General features: G+C 42.9%; 1 protein-coding gene across 2 annotated transcripts in view; it reads left to right on the top strand.

Annotated features, from left to right (window-relative positions):
* NET1 (neuroepithelial cell transforming 1) overlaps nucleotides 1-7,492 on the top strand; it is a 34,691-nt gene extending 27,199 nt beyond the window's left edge. For both annotated transcript variants that reach the window (XM_043479339.1, XM_043479340.1), the window contains 9 exons: nucleotides 854-961; nucleotides 1,360-1,527; nucleotides 1,902-1,964; nucleotides 2,284-2,380; nucleotides 2,719-2,795; nucleotides 3,282-3,539; nucleotides 3,965-4,135; nucleotides 5,104-5,290; nucleotides 5,642-7,492. In XM_043479339.1, the coding sequence (XP_043335274.1) occupies nucleotides 854-961; nucleotides 1,360-1,527; nucleotides 1,902-1,964; nucleotides 2,284-2,380; nucleotides 2,719-2,795; nucleotides 3,282-3,539; nucleotides 3,965-4,135; nucleotides 5,104-5,290; nucleotides 5,642-6,030 (1,518 nt within the window). In that variant the 3' untranslated portion in view covers nucleotides 6,031-7,492. The remainder of the gene's footprint in view (nucleotides 1-853; nucleotides 962-1,359; nucleotides 1,528-1,901; nucleotides 1,965-2,283; nucleotides 2,381-2,718; nucleotides 2,796-3,281; nucleotides 3,540-3,964; nucleotides 4,136-5,103; nucleotides 5,291-5,641) is intronic.
* The last annotated feature ends 5,846 nt before the right edge of the window (nucleotides 7,493-13,338 follow it).

The following is a 13,338-nucleotide window of genomic DNA, read 5'->3' as shown; positions in this document are numbered from 1 at the left end:
TAAGTGGAAATATTCCTGAGAAAGGATGTCAGTAATAGCTAAAACTCAGTATGTTCCAAGAACTATTCTGAACCCTTTAAACATCTTATTTAATCTTCATATCACCTTTATAAGAGAAGTTCTCATGTTAACCCCATTTTACAGATGAGAACATTGGGAACCAGGACGTTTCCTGTCAAGTGTCAGAACCAGGATTTGGGCCCAGTTGGTCTGAGTCCAGAGGCTCAGCCTCCTCTTAACCACTGTTCTACCTGTGCTTGAACACCTCCCACCACAGGGACCTGGCTGCCTTGGAGCTGACTCATCCCAATGTCAGATGCCTTCATTTAAAGGCTGTTCTTTAAGTGAAGTATTTAAGAGTGAAATGATAGAAGGTCTGGCATTTGCTGTAAAATATTTCAGTATAGGCACAGATGAAACCAGTTGTTAGACCAGGATCCATTATGCAATTCTCCCCTTTTGTGAATGTTTGATTTTTCATAATAAGAAGGTGTTTTTTTAAAGTTACTCTCTATATTAAGCTAAAAGTTTCTGTGGGATTTTAGAATCTAATTCTTTTGTTTTAATTTTGGATTTTTTTTTGTTGTTGTTGTTTAATGATATAGTATGTTATGTTCTCAGTGATGTTCAGATATTTGACCTTTCTTGTACCATTTATTTTTAAATTTTCTGTTCCTCATAGTGTTCTTCATATTTTAACAATGAGAAACAACATTCACTTTCAGAATTCCATGTTTCTTCTATATACTGTACAAATATCTGACTTTTGAGAGATCTTAAAGTTTTGTCCAAACTTGCTTGAAATCATTATACCTAAACACATGTTTAGTATAACTTGTTTTTGTTTTCACAGGAGCCAAGCAATAAAAGAGTGCGACCTCTAGCTCGGGTCACATCCTTGGCAAATCTAATCTCTCCTGTAAGAAATGGAGCTGTCAGGCGGTTTGGTCAAACATTACAGGTAGGAGCAAGTAATGCGGTGAGGTGACTTTTTATAGAAGCCTAAAATTTGCATTTTCTTTGAGCTGTACAGACAGGTTTGTACTGTTATACTTAAATATAATTTTCCTCTTTTGGAATAAGCTGTTAAGTAATGTTGTTGTCAAAACAGTATTTATATAATCTCATTATATTAGTTTACATCTTAGAGCAAAGCAAGAACTTGGATAGTTTTTATTCCCAGAAAGTAATTTTGACTGACAAATACTTTATAATACTGTCAGATTGAAGCTGACATAAATGACTTTTATGCATAAAGAAATTGTCAGAACCTTTTTTTTTTTTTTTTTTGAGGAAAAAATAAATAGCTTCTGTATCCTCCAAAGCTTTTTCTTTTTCACTTTTTTCTTTTCTCTTAAGTCATTTACCCTTCGTGGTGACAGCAGATCCCCAGCTTCAGCCCAAAAGTTTTCTAGCAGGTCGACAGTCCCAGCACCTGCCAAGAGGAGAAGCAGCGCCCTGTGGTCGGAGACGTTAGACGGCAGCATGAAGCAGTCTCTAACCTCCAGGGAGATCAGACGTCAAGAGGTGTGCGCCCCACAGCAAAACTGTGTGCACTAGCATAAACTGAAACATGGACTCTGATTCTTAAACATGTGCTTTGCGGGAAGAATAGCAAACTAACACCTCCGGCAAGATAGACTTGCATTTTTGCATTTGAGTGACCGTTTTCAGCACTTGCAGAGGGTGGTGGTCATTTGGTTTAACACCCTGATGGGGTAGAATATGAAACGTATGGCATCCTCTTATTAGAAGTTCCATTCTGAATTATAGTGTTCAGACTGAGTCACTTCGAAAAGCGCTGTTCAAGCATCAATTAAATAATGGTAACTATCCATTGTATGTGATTTTCCTTTCTGAAAGGAAGGAGTGACCTGTGATGTTTGCTGGATTTTTTTTAGGCAATCTATGAAATGTCCCGAGGGGAACAGGACTTAATTGAGGACCTCAAACTTGCAAGAAAGGTCAGTAAAGAACTTTCTCTCCTGTGCCATAGGTTTTAAAAATTACATTCCACAAATTCTAAAGGGTATTACCTTTAGAAGTTGAAAAGTAGAGACTATCTACTGGTGAATACTAATTTTAGATGAGGTTTATTAGAGGCATTTCTTCAAATATGAATATCAGGAAGAGTTTTTCAAGATTAACATGTACTTTAATTTCTATTAGGTATAAAATAATATCCACGCTGGTTTTTACATAGTCAGGCTTAATTCACATTCCGACCTCTCTTCGTATTTTATTTGTTTGATCTGTGTGTGACGCACTTCTCCCCTCCAACAGGCCTACCACGACCCCATGTTAAAGCTGTCTATTATGTCAGAAGAGGAGCTCACACATATATTTGGTGATTTGGATGCTTACATACCTCTGCATGAAGGTAAGGTGTGCTCCCTAATTTTTGTAAGATTCTGAACAGCAACAACAATTTTAAATCTAAACTTCTAATTTAATTCAGCATATTTTTGAAATTTTTATTGACATAGAGTTGATTTACAAAATTAGTTTTAGGTGTACAACATAGTGATTAATATTTTTAAGTATTATACTCCATTTAAAGTTACGGCTACATTCCCTGTGCTGTGTAGTATGTCTTTGTAGCTTATTTATATCATACACAGTAGTTTGCACCCCTTAATCCCCTACCACTGTCTTGCTCCTCCCTGAATTGTTTTTAAGTAAACTTGTTCTTGGAATTTCTGCTTTCTTACACTTCAGATTTGTTGGCAAGAATAGGAGAAGCCACCAAGCCTGGCGGGACAGTGGAGCATGTTGGCCACATTCTCGTGAACTGGGTATGTAGCATGTTTATGCAGACAGGGCAGGCTTGTCACTTGTGATCAGGATCACACTGATTTGATCCAGTTAGTGGATTCTAAAATCAGATAAATGGGACTCTAAAACTGAACAAATGTACATAGAAGTTACAGTCACTGTTTAAGAAAAACATATCATGAATGACACTGTTTCATTTGTTTCAAGAATATGTTCCTCCTTAAACAGAATTCCCACGTTACATGCTGTTAATTACCTGTCTTACTCTCTCAGTTAACATCTGAGTGCCTGCCGATGCCAGGCCCGGTTCTCGGAGGGACAGCTGGGGTTTGGTGATGAAAGACAGCCTTTGCATGTACAGTCAAGTGAGAGAACAGTCACCCATTATCACCTGCAGGAAAATCTTCACAGCTTGTTAAAACTTTCATGAATAGCTCTAAGTTTCATGTCGTATGCTTGCAATCTCACTAATGGACTATACTTTGATTTCTCTTACTGCTGTTTAGTTGCCAGGCTTGAATGCCTACAAAGGCTACTGCAGTAACCAGCTGGCAGCCAAGGCTCTTCTGGATCAGAAGAAACAGGACCCAAGAGTCCAGGACTTTCTCCAACGGTGCCTGGAGTCTCCCTTCAGCCGAAAACTGGATCTCTGGAGCTTCCTGGATATTCCTCGAAGCCGCCTTGTCAAATACCCTTTACTGTTGAAAGAGATTCTTAGACATACTCCCAAAGACCACCCAGATGTTCAGCTCCTGCAGGAGGCTGTAAGTAGCCCAAGAAGTGGTTCCTGTGCTTTGCCAGTTTGCATGTTAGCTTGCCTGAGAAAGGTACACAGCGATCCCCTCACAGCTTCTGCATGCTGAATGAGTACATGAACTTTCAGTTCTCGTGGGTTAGCTCACTGTGCACTAGTATAAAGGTGTAACATGTTTTATTTATGTTTTAGTTGGGAGACTGGGTTCTAATCTGACCTCTTCCATTAGCTAGCTGTGTGACTTAAGGCAAATCACCAGTGTGGCTGACAGCGTAAAATGAAGGGATTGACTGAATTATCTGATTTCTGGGGTCCCTTCAAGCTGTAAAATTTTATCATTTTAATGCAACATTTTAGTCCTGTAGGAAAATAAGGATAAATTAATATGCTGAAAATGCACCAGAGATTTCTTTATATATATATATAACTTTTTAGATACTGATAATACAAGGAGTTCTCTCTGATATCAACGTGAAGAAAGGTGAATCAGAATGCCAATATTACATTGACAAGCTGGAGTATCTGGATGAAAAGCAGAAGGACCCTAGAATTGAAGCAAGCAAAGTGTTGCTCTGCCATGGGGAACTGAAAAATAAAAACGGACACGTAAGTGCATCTAACACTAATATGAAGTGAGCAGTTCCTGCCCTCTTCCCATTGTTTAGTTTTTTCCACTTGAATTATGAAGCAGGTTTATAAAATAAACTCATCACATACTGAAAGTAACTGGATTTTATGTTATCAGCTTTGATAAAGTAAATAGTTGGTTTCTGTAAGTGACTTAAATGTCTTGGTGAAGAATCAGTAATTATTTTTTAGTTTTGAAGCATAAGTCAACTTGTTTGGCTAGGGGTTCCTTTCTAAATAACTTACTAGTTTTATGATGTTTAATAAAAAAGTAAAGTACATTCTTCGGAATAATTTTTTGAAGAGTTTATAGTATTGGAAGTTTTTAGCACTATGAAACAAACTTTTACAGCAGACAGAATGATAGCAGACTTCTTTTCTCAATCTTAGTTACAAAGGTACCTGCTGGAACTAAGTATACACATGGAATGGTTTTTTTATTTCATCATGTGCTTTTCACAAGCCCAATTCGTAAGTTGAGGTTATTTTTAGAAAAAGTTAATCTTCCATCTCTGATTTCTCTTACAAGGCCTCATTGTTCTGTAAAAGCTTAGGTTTGTCTCTGTTTAGAGAAAACAGAACCATTAACATTTTTACCAGCTTACATTTTTAAGTTCTCACCCTGTTAGAAGACTGTAGTGTACAGTCCTGGCATTTCTAGTCACGCCGCCACCGACAGGTCTTTGTGGTGCGTGGCGTTTGCTCAGCTGCTGCTGATCTAATGTTACACATGGACAGAAAAGTGGTGTATAGTCTACAGTGAGAAAAACTCTCCCAAGGAGAACGTGCATTGCTTTTAAAGCACCATCTTTATGAAGTCATTTGTAAGGGGATCTTAGTAAATCAATTTGATAAAATTAAGATCCAGTCACGTTTTTTTAACAATGGATTTCACTCAGAGTCACAAAGTTCTACATTTAAGAAGTATTTGTTTCTTGCTTCTCCAGAAACTGTACATTTTCCTATTTCAAGACATCTTGGTGTTGACTCGGCCTGTTACTCGAAACGAGCGTCACTCCTACCAGGTTTACCGGCAGCCCATCCCCGTCCAAGAGCTGGTCTTGGAAGACCTGCAGGATGGAGACGTGAGGATGGGAGGGTCCTTCCGAGGGGCTTTTGGCAACTCAGATAAAGGTACCAGTCACACTTTAAAATGGTTTCAAAGATCATAAACTCAGAACCTAAATGATTTCAGCTTTAATAATTAAGAATCTGTCCCCAGACAAAACACTAAACATGAAATGGGTTCTGTCGTCCCGACCTGGTCCACTTGCTGAGTTGTCAGGTGCTGTGGCGCTCTGACTCCAGCATGTGTACGTGATACACATGGGCACTGCCTCATACATGCATAATACGCAGGGCACTGCCTCCTAGATAGATGTGCCTGCTGTGGCAGACCAGCACCCATACTCATGTAGTCTGACCACATCATCTAGGATAAGCTTTCTAAGTCTGATTTCCTTTTGTCAATGTTTATTTTTCTAGCTAAAAACATCTTCCGAGTTCGCTTCCAGGACCCCTCTCCGGGCCAGTCCCACACTCTCCAAGCCAACGACGTGTTCCACAAGCAGCAGTGGTTCAGCTGCATCCGCACCGCCATCGCCCCATTCCGACAGGCCACCGGCCCCTCAGAGTTCCACGAGGAGTGCGGGGAGAACCCCACCACCACCAGCAATGCTAGGGCCCAGAGACAGGCGTCCACGGCCTCTAGCATGACTCAGGGCGAAGCTGATGGAGACGCTGCCGAGTGTGGCGCCCCGGTGTACACAGCAGACAACACTACGGGCGTGAAAGCACCCCGAGCCCAGACCAGCCTCCGCAAAGCCAGGGACAAAGCCCAGGTCAGTGGCAAGCGGAAGGAGACCCTGGTATAAAGGAAGCTCTGGCTAGCAGCTGGAAGAGACTTTATTTATGACCTTGTACAGTTTTTCTTTCTGTCCTATGAGCACGGCAGCGTTACTTAGTACCGTCTCTTGTCTTCTGTGTGTGTGGTTGGTTTTGGTTGTTGTTCTTTTATTTTTTTTAATGGCAGCTAAAGATATATATACAGATTACTGTTAAACTGCAGTTTTTTGTTTTTGTTTTGTTTATTTTTTTCCTTCTCAGATCATTTAGAACGTGCAAACCTGGTATTTTTAATCAAATGAAATACTTAATGGGTATTCTCATTCTGCATTCATCATGACTTTTTAATACCAATTGTGATACTTACAGTATTTGCCAAAACTTAAAATTTTGCAAATACCAGGATTTTGCCAGTGTTTCTTTGATGAACTTTGCATGCAGAATTTGAAATCGTTAACATTGGCATCTAAGATCTACTTGGAATGTCTGTAATATTTCAAAATTTACATTGAAACATAAGTTCCTTGGAAAACAAACAAAACTTAATAGGTTTTCCATTTTGCCAACTGGAATGCTTTTTATTAGTTTGTTTTTCACTGCACATTCCTCATTTTTCATTGATTTAACCTGCCGATTATTTAATTTTTTTTTATTGTAAAGTAGTTTTTAGTATTTCCTTTTATTTTTTTACTTTGATCCGTTTTCAAATTGGCATGTCTTTAAAGTATTTTTCTCCCTTGATTAAAAATGTGTGTGTGTGTGTTTTTTTAAATCATATTAACTTTACCAAGTGAAATCAAGCCATACTGTTTTTGAGCCAATTAAGAAGATTACGATTTTTAAAATGTAGTGTTTCAGGGTGGTGGACACACATGAAATGACTCAGTGTGTTCTGAACTACTGAAAGAAAACCATCTTAAGGATTTCATGGAAAGTTAATATTCTCTGAAAAGCAAGAGGGAAGGCAATTGACTGGTAATAGGTATTTTTTTAAAAAAACAGATGGAAAAAGAGTGTAGTTTTGTCTTAAAGTAAAAATGTCTGATTGTGCCAGACATTTCTGAGAAGAGATAGTAAAAGCTGAAGTCGAGAGTATGTAGTAAGTCGTAGAAGGCTTGGGGGATGTGAACTGTGTTTGCCTTGATTTACAGTACTTGCAAATAAGGGGTTTGAAAAGAAAAGGAAATGTGTTGAAAATTTGACCATATTAGATGCATTCTGGCAGATTTATTCGTTAAGAGGGGAAAAGAGATTGGTGAGTGTTTTACTCTGAAATGTTTCTGTTCAGTTGCAATCATTGTCTTGGATGGGGGAGGACTGAAAACCCATGTGGAAGATTTGTCATGGTGACCGTTCCAGTAAACGTGGACTGTTATGTGAACTGTATCTGGCCAGTGGAAATGAAAACTGAAAAAGACTGTAAATAATTAATTCCAAATGATTTCTCTGTATAAATGAATTATACAATTAAAAAAAGAGTCACACCCATAATCACCCTAAAGGTTTCCTGACTGGTGGATGTTTGCTGGACCTCTGCCAGAACATGCTGCTACAGCCAAGGAGGTGATGACAAGCCTCACAGAGGTTTTAGAAGGTCACAAATATGCCTTCAAAATGCATCAAAAAGTAAGAGAAAGATTAGATTAGGTCAAGTTTTTTGAATCTTATTAAACCAATTAGAACACACTCTAATCAGAAACAGCAGTTGAATTGAAGACAGCTGAACACCTGGCCACTTTCTGGATATAGTAGTCAAGCTAGTAACAAAGGACCTTCATTCATTAATTTCAGATTTTAATTTAGGTAACTCTAGCTCTGCAAATTCAAACCCAATAGTGTAGATTACACCAGTGGTTGTGATCGGAAATCAGCAAGATTTCTAGTCATTCCTAGAGATGTTGTAAGATACAGTTTCTTCCAGTTACCTTGATAAAGTTGTTGAAACAATAATAGTTCAGATGTTCTTAATCAAAAGATGTTTTATTGGAAACTATAGCTTTCTTGGGATTGCTCTAGGGAAGAAATAAGACCCAGAAACTGAGTAACTGTGTAGAATGAACACCCTTCAGAAATTGCATCTGTATTTGAAAATCTCTGATTATTTATTCCAGTAGTTCTCAAGCCTGTTTGGGCATCAGAGTCATGAGGGGTACTTTGAAAAAAATAAAGGTAACTGGGCTTCACCCCCAGCTCCCCTCCCCCAGTTTCCACACCTGTTTTACTGAATCAGTGTGTGGGGGGTGGGGAGGTGGGGTACAGGGGTCATAATTTATATTTGTCAACACTGCCCCCCCCGGTAATTCTGATACAGAGAATTCCATGAGTCAGCTCTTAAGTCATCACTGATCCAACCTGTAGCCATTAAGCAAATGATACGTAGGAAGTACTGACATATCTACTTACTGTCTTCTCAGTTTGCCTTTAAACTCTTCACAGAGTCTGAGTTGAATACATACAAGCAGAATACTCAAAACACTGTGTTTGTCTGTTTTGAGCAAAGGGTGGTCTTTCTGAACCTTTGGTCTGGTTGTGTGCACAATGGGAGGGGAGGCACGGGCGCCTGGGTAAATTGTCAGCCAGCGGGGCACCAGTGTCACCAAGTCCTACCTTTGAATCGATTAAGACGCGTCTCCTTGGCTGATCCAGGTGACTGGCCACTCTTGTGCTGACTTAGCTCTCCTGTACATTTAGTGCTTGGGCGAATGTGCACACCCAGCACAGTGCTTGGTTTTCTGTACATATACCTAATGCTAATGTGACTTGAGTTCATTTTACAACCATCAACAGATGCCTGGTCTGGGCTGCCATTGTTCAGTCTTGGTAACCGAGATGCAGACCAGAGTGGGCATCTCTCCGGTTCTCTTCCTCATCAGAACTCCTCCCGGCCCCTCAAGGAGACACTGTCCCATTGTCCCACAGGAGACAATACCACTGGATGGGTGGTATTGTCTGTTAGGGTTACAAGTCCTGGAGGTGAAAATAGCTGATAACATCCTGCAAACTTAGGCTTTTCTTAATCAACATTAAAGAACACCCTAGAAAGAATCACATCCCTTTGTCCAGTGAAGCCAGTTCCCGTGAGCGGAGTATCCTAGCAAAGAAAATCTCCCTCAATCCTAGATCACAGACCTTCCCAGATCAGAGGGGCTTGGGGTTTTGCCTGCATGTGTGAGCAAATCCAGAACTAACTGCAAGTCTTCAGACTTACCAGGTACAGTTTCCTCAGGTTCAGTGTCCATAGTCCTATTTATCATGAGGCTTTGAGACAATGGACACATTCACTAGGATAATGAGTGTTTAAACCCAGAGCTGCAAAATCCGTAAGAAGAAAACCACTTTTTAAAGGCCCTTTGGAGTATCTCAGGAAACCCAACTCCTTTGAAGACTGGTAAACATTTATTCTGCCCTTTCTTCCACAAACCATATCTCAGGATAACTAGACAGTTGAAGGGAATGTTTTCTTTAGAGCAGTGGCCCAGCTAATCAGTGAAGAAGGCATGATATAATATCACCGTTTTGTAAGCCCTCATGACCTGGTGGATCTAGATGTCAACCATTAATAAAGACCACCATACCTCCTGACAGGGGGCCCACCCCCCACCTAAGCAGTCTTGCCAAGAAAGTCAGCCTGAGTTTGATCTGCAGGAAGTTAAGACAAATGAGTTTCTTCAGCAAAGTAAAATTAATTCGAAGAGAAAGATGGAGGAATCCTACATCTAAGAGACATATCAAACCATTGTGATGTATGTATGGACTTATTTGGATCCTAAATTGAACAAATTGTTTTTTAAATAAGACTATCCAAAATATCCAGAATTGACTGGGTAGAGTGCACAAGATATGGTTATATTTTTATGTTTAACAGAAGTACTATGATTGCAATCTCTCTAGGGAGACACACTGAAATCTTTATGGATAAAAATCACATGAGGCCTGAGATTTCCTTCAAAATTATAGGGCAAGAGCATAGTTGGGGATAAAAAGGAAACCAAACCACATAAGTTGAGAACTGCTGAAGCAAGATGAGGCATCATGAGAATTCATTATACTCTGCATATCTTTTTGAAATGTTTGAAATTGTTCATTAAAAATGCAAAAGTTAAAAAGAACTCAATGAAATTCCAGGATTGTATCCAAGTCCTTAATCTCTTAACCCCCTCTGAACCCCCAGGCTTCATTTTTCATAATAAACGCAGACTGTTCATCAAATACAGATGGTCTACTCTCTGCCCTCTCACAGACACACAAACCTGCCTCAACAACTTGACATCCGTGTCCCCTGTTACAGTTTGGCAATGGGATCAGAAAAATCTGGATTCTGGTTTAATCCACACAGCCTTTTCTTCTCTTTCTCTTTCTTCCCCTGTTTGCCTTTCCTTTCCCTCTCCATCAGTGGCTTCCTTCGCCTGCCCTCTTTCCCAGACACACATACATGGGTTCCCCCTGGAGCTGAACCAGTGAGGAAGCAGATATTTCCAGGTCCCCCAGGGAAGCTAATCCACGCAGCCCTACCCTGAGATCTTCCAGCAAGGTGGTTTAGTCACTAAGCCATGTCCGACTCTTGTGGCCCCATGGAATGTGGCCTGCCAGGCTTCTCTGTCCATGGGATTCTCCAGGCAAGAATACTGGAGTGGGTTGCCATTTCCTTCTCCATGGGTTCTTCCCAACCCAGGGATCAAACCCTGGTCTCCTGCATTGCAGGCAGATTCTTTACCAACTGAGCTACAAGGGAAGCTTCTAGCGAGGACCAGACAGTAAACCACCTCCCTGCCCCTTAAAAGTCTCATGTCCATACAAAAACTTGCACATGGGTGCTTTTTTACAGCGACTTTATTCATAATTGCTAAAACTTGAAAACCAAGGTGTCCTTCAGTAGGTGATGGATTAATGAACTACAGGGCATCCAGATGGGAATACTATTAAATGCTAAAATAAGCAAGCTGTCAAGTCATGAAAAGACATGGAAGAAACAAAGGCTATATGCTATATGATTGCAACTATTTTGACGTTACAGAAAAGGTAAAACTATGCCAACAATAAAAAGGTCTGATTTTGAGGGTTTGTGGAGAGGGAGGGATGAACAGGTGGAGAACAGGGGTTTTTTAGGGCAGTGAAACTTCTCTGTATGATACTGTATTGATGTATAATATACATGTCATTATATGTTTGGCCAAACCCACAGGACACACAACACCTACAGTGACCCTGATGTCAACTGTGGACTCTGGGTAATGATGACATTTCCATGTGGGGTCATCAGTTGTAACACAAGTACCAACCGGGGGAGATGACACCGGGGAGGCTGTGGGTGAGAGGGAGGAGGAATATTGAAACATCACACTTTCTACCTAGTTTAGCTGTGAACCTAAAGCTGCTCTTAGACGTCTGTCTTTTAAGAGAAAGAAAAACATTACCCAGACCCAGTGTGCTGTTAGGAGCACACATCCTTCAAGGACAGTCTGCAGAGATCAGGAGTAACAGTGTGCATGCTCTACAAACATGGCCAACAGGTGCCCTGCACAGTGACCCAGAAGCCAGACTTCAGGCTCTCATGCCAGCCCCAACCCACCCAGGGCAGCCACTCCTGAAGGGTCAGCATCTAAGACAGGCATGCGTCCTGGGCCTGCCCCACAGTCTGGGTGGGAGGGGCCCCAAACTGCCTTCTGTCCACCCCTGTGGAGTCTGGGTTGGAGACTGTGTTTCAGCTGAGCTGGGGTGGACCAGCCCTGGGCAGAAATCCTACCTCTCTCCTGTCTTCTCTGCACTCGAGGATGGAGGACCATGGGGTCTCCCACTCCGGCCCCTCCCCAGCAGGGCTGTATGATGGGATCAGGAAGCAGCAGGCCTCCCCCACTGGTTGGAGTAGCTCTCTCCCCTCTGATTCTCAGGCTACAGCTGTTGGCTGAATGTGACTGGAGAAGCTGGAAACTGCTCCAGGGCTGGAAAAGAGGCTGTTATCTGCCAGCATGTGACTTTGTGAACATGAGCTCATCTTCTCCCTGCCAGGCTCCATCTCCAGGTATGATGCTCGGCCCTCAGCTCCTCACCCACCTGCCAGAGAAAGACGTGGAAGCCGTGATGACAGGGAGGGGCAGGGAGCAGACGGGCAGGAGGCACCCCCAAGGTTGATTCTGCAGAGTTGGGGGCACCCTCACCCCCGCTTTCTTCCCACTCCACCACTGTGTTTTCAGGGCCCTACTGAGCCCCAGGACAGGAGGGGGTCTGCCCAGAGTCTCTGCCCAGAGGAACGTGTGGCCTAAGACAGGAGGCCGTGAAGCCACATGGGACAAACCTCACAAACCACAGGGGTCAATGAATAGCCAGCGGTGACTTTTTCATAGCATCAGAGGTGCCCGCATCTCACAGGGAGCAGCACAGCTTCATGCTTCGGGGGCACGGCAGGCCGGGGTCAGGAGAGGCCTCTCAGACCTCCATGTGCCTGATCCCAGCGGGCAGCGCGCTGTTCCAAAACAAGGGAAAGAGACCCACAGGCATGTCAGTACACACTTCAGGACCGCAGCTGAGCGACTGGGCAGAGTCCCTGAAACGTGACGTGCTGTGTGCCTGCGGGGCAGGGGCGTAAGGCGATCGTCTCCACAAGTGGAAGCTATTTCAGCAGCCATGCTTCAGCACTAACACAGCCAGGTCCTCCAGGGCGGGAGCTCCCAGAGAACTTTCCAGTCACTTTCTTTGTTGCAGGAACAGACTAGCAAGGGCAGCTGTTGGCATCTGCCTGCTGATCAGCATGGGTCCAAAGGGTGTGGAATGAGGTTCTTAAGTCAGAGCCGTGGAAAGTGACACCCTGACCCGCAATGCCCCGCACCCTGAGCCCCCCACCCCGAGCAGCCAGGCGGGCTCCCCGACCTGGGAGAGTGCTACTCCTTCCCTCTCTCCCCTCCCCCTCCCTCCCTCTCTCTTTCCCCCTCCCCCTCTCCCCTTCCTCCTTTACCTCCTTCTCCTCCCTCCCCTTCCCGTTTCCCCCACCTCCTCCCTTTTCCCCTCCCCTCCTTCCTCCTCCCCTCCCCTCCCTTTCTCCCCCTCCCTCTCCATTCCCCCTCTTCCATCCTTCTCCTCCCTGCACTTCCACACATTCCCCCTCCCCCTCTTTCCCCCTCCCTCTCCCTCCTACCCTTCCTGAACCAGGCTCCTCTTTACCTGGGTGCACAGCAACTCAAAACACTGAGACATCAAGGTCTGCCCCAAAGAGAGGGTCCATCAGCAAGGCCGCCAAGCAAGGAGATGGGAAAACAAACCTCAAATCCAGTTCCCCTCAGGCAAGGGGCCTGTGTGTTTATGGCATGAAGACTGAAGAAGCAGGTCGTCTGAGACACGGGGAC

This window comes from Cervus canadensis, chromosome 10 (assembly GCF_019320065.1).
Source record: "Cervus canadensis isolate Bull #8, Minnesota chromosome 10, ASM1932006v1, whole genome shotgun sequence".
NCBI lineage: Eukaryota > Metazoa > Chordata > Mammalia > Artiodactyla > Cervidae > Cervus > Cervus canadensis.
The sequence above is the reverse complement of the archived record's forward strand: the minus strand, read 5'-3'. Positions and strand labels throughout refer to the sequence as shown.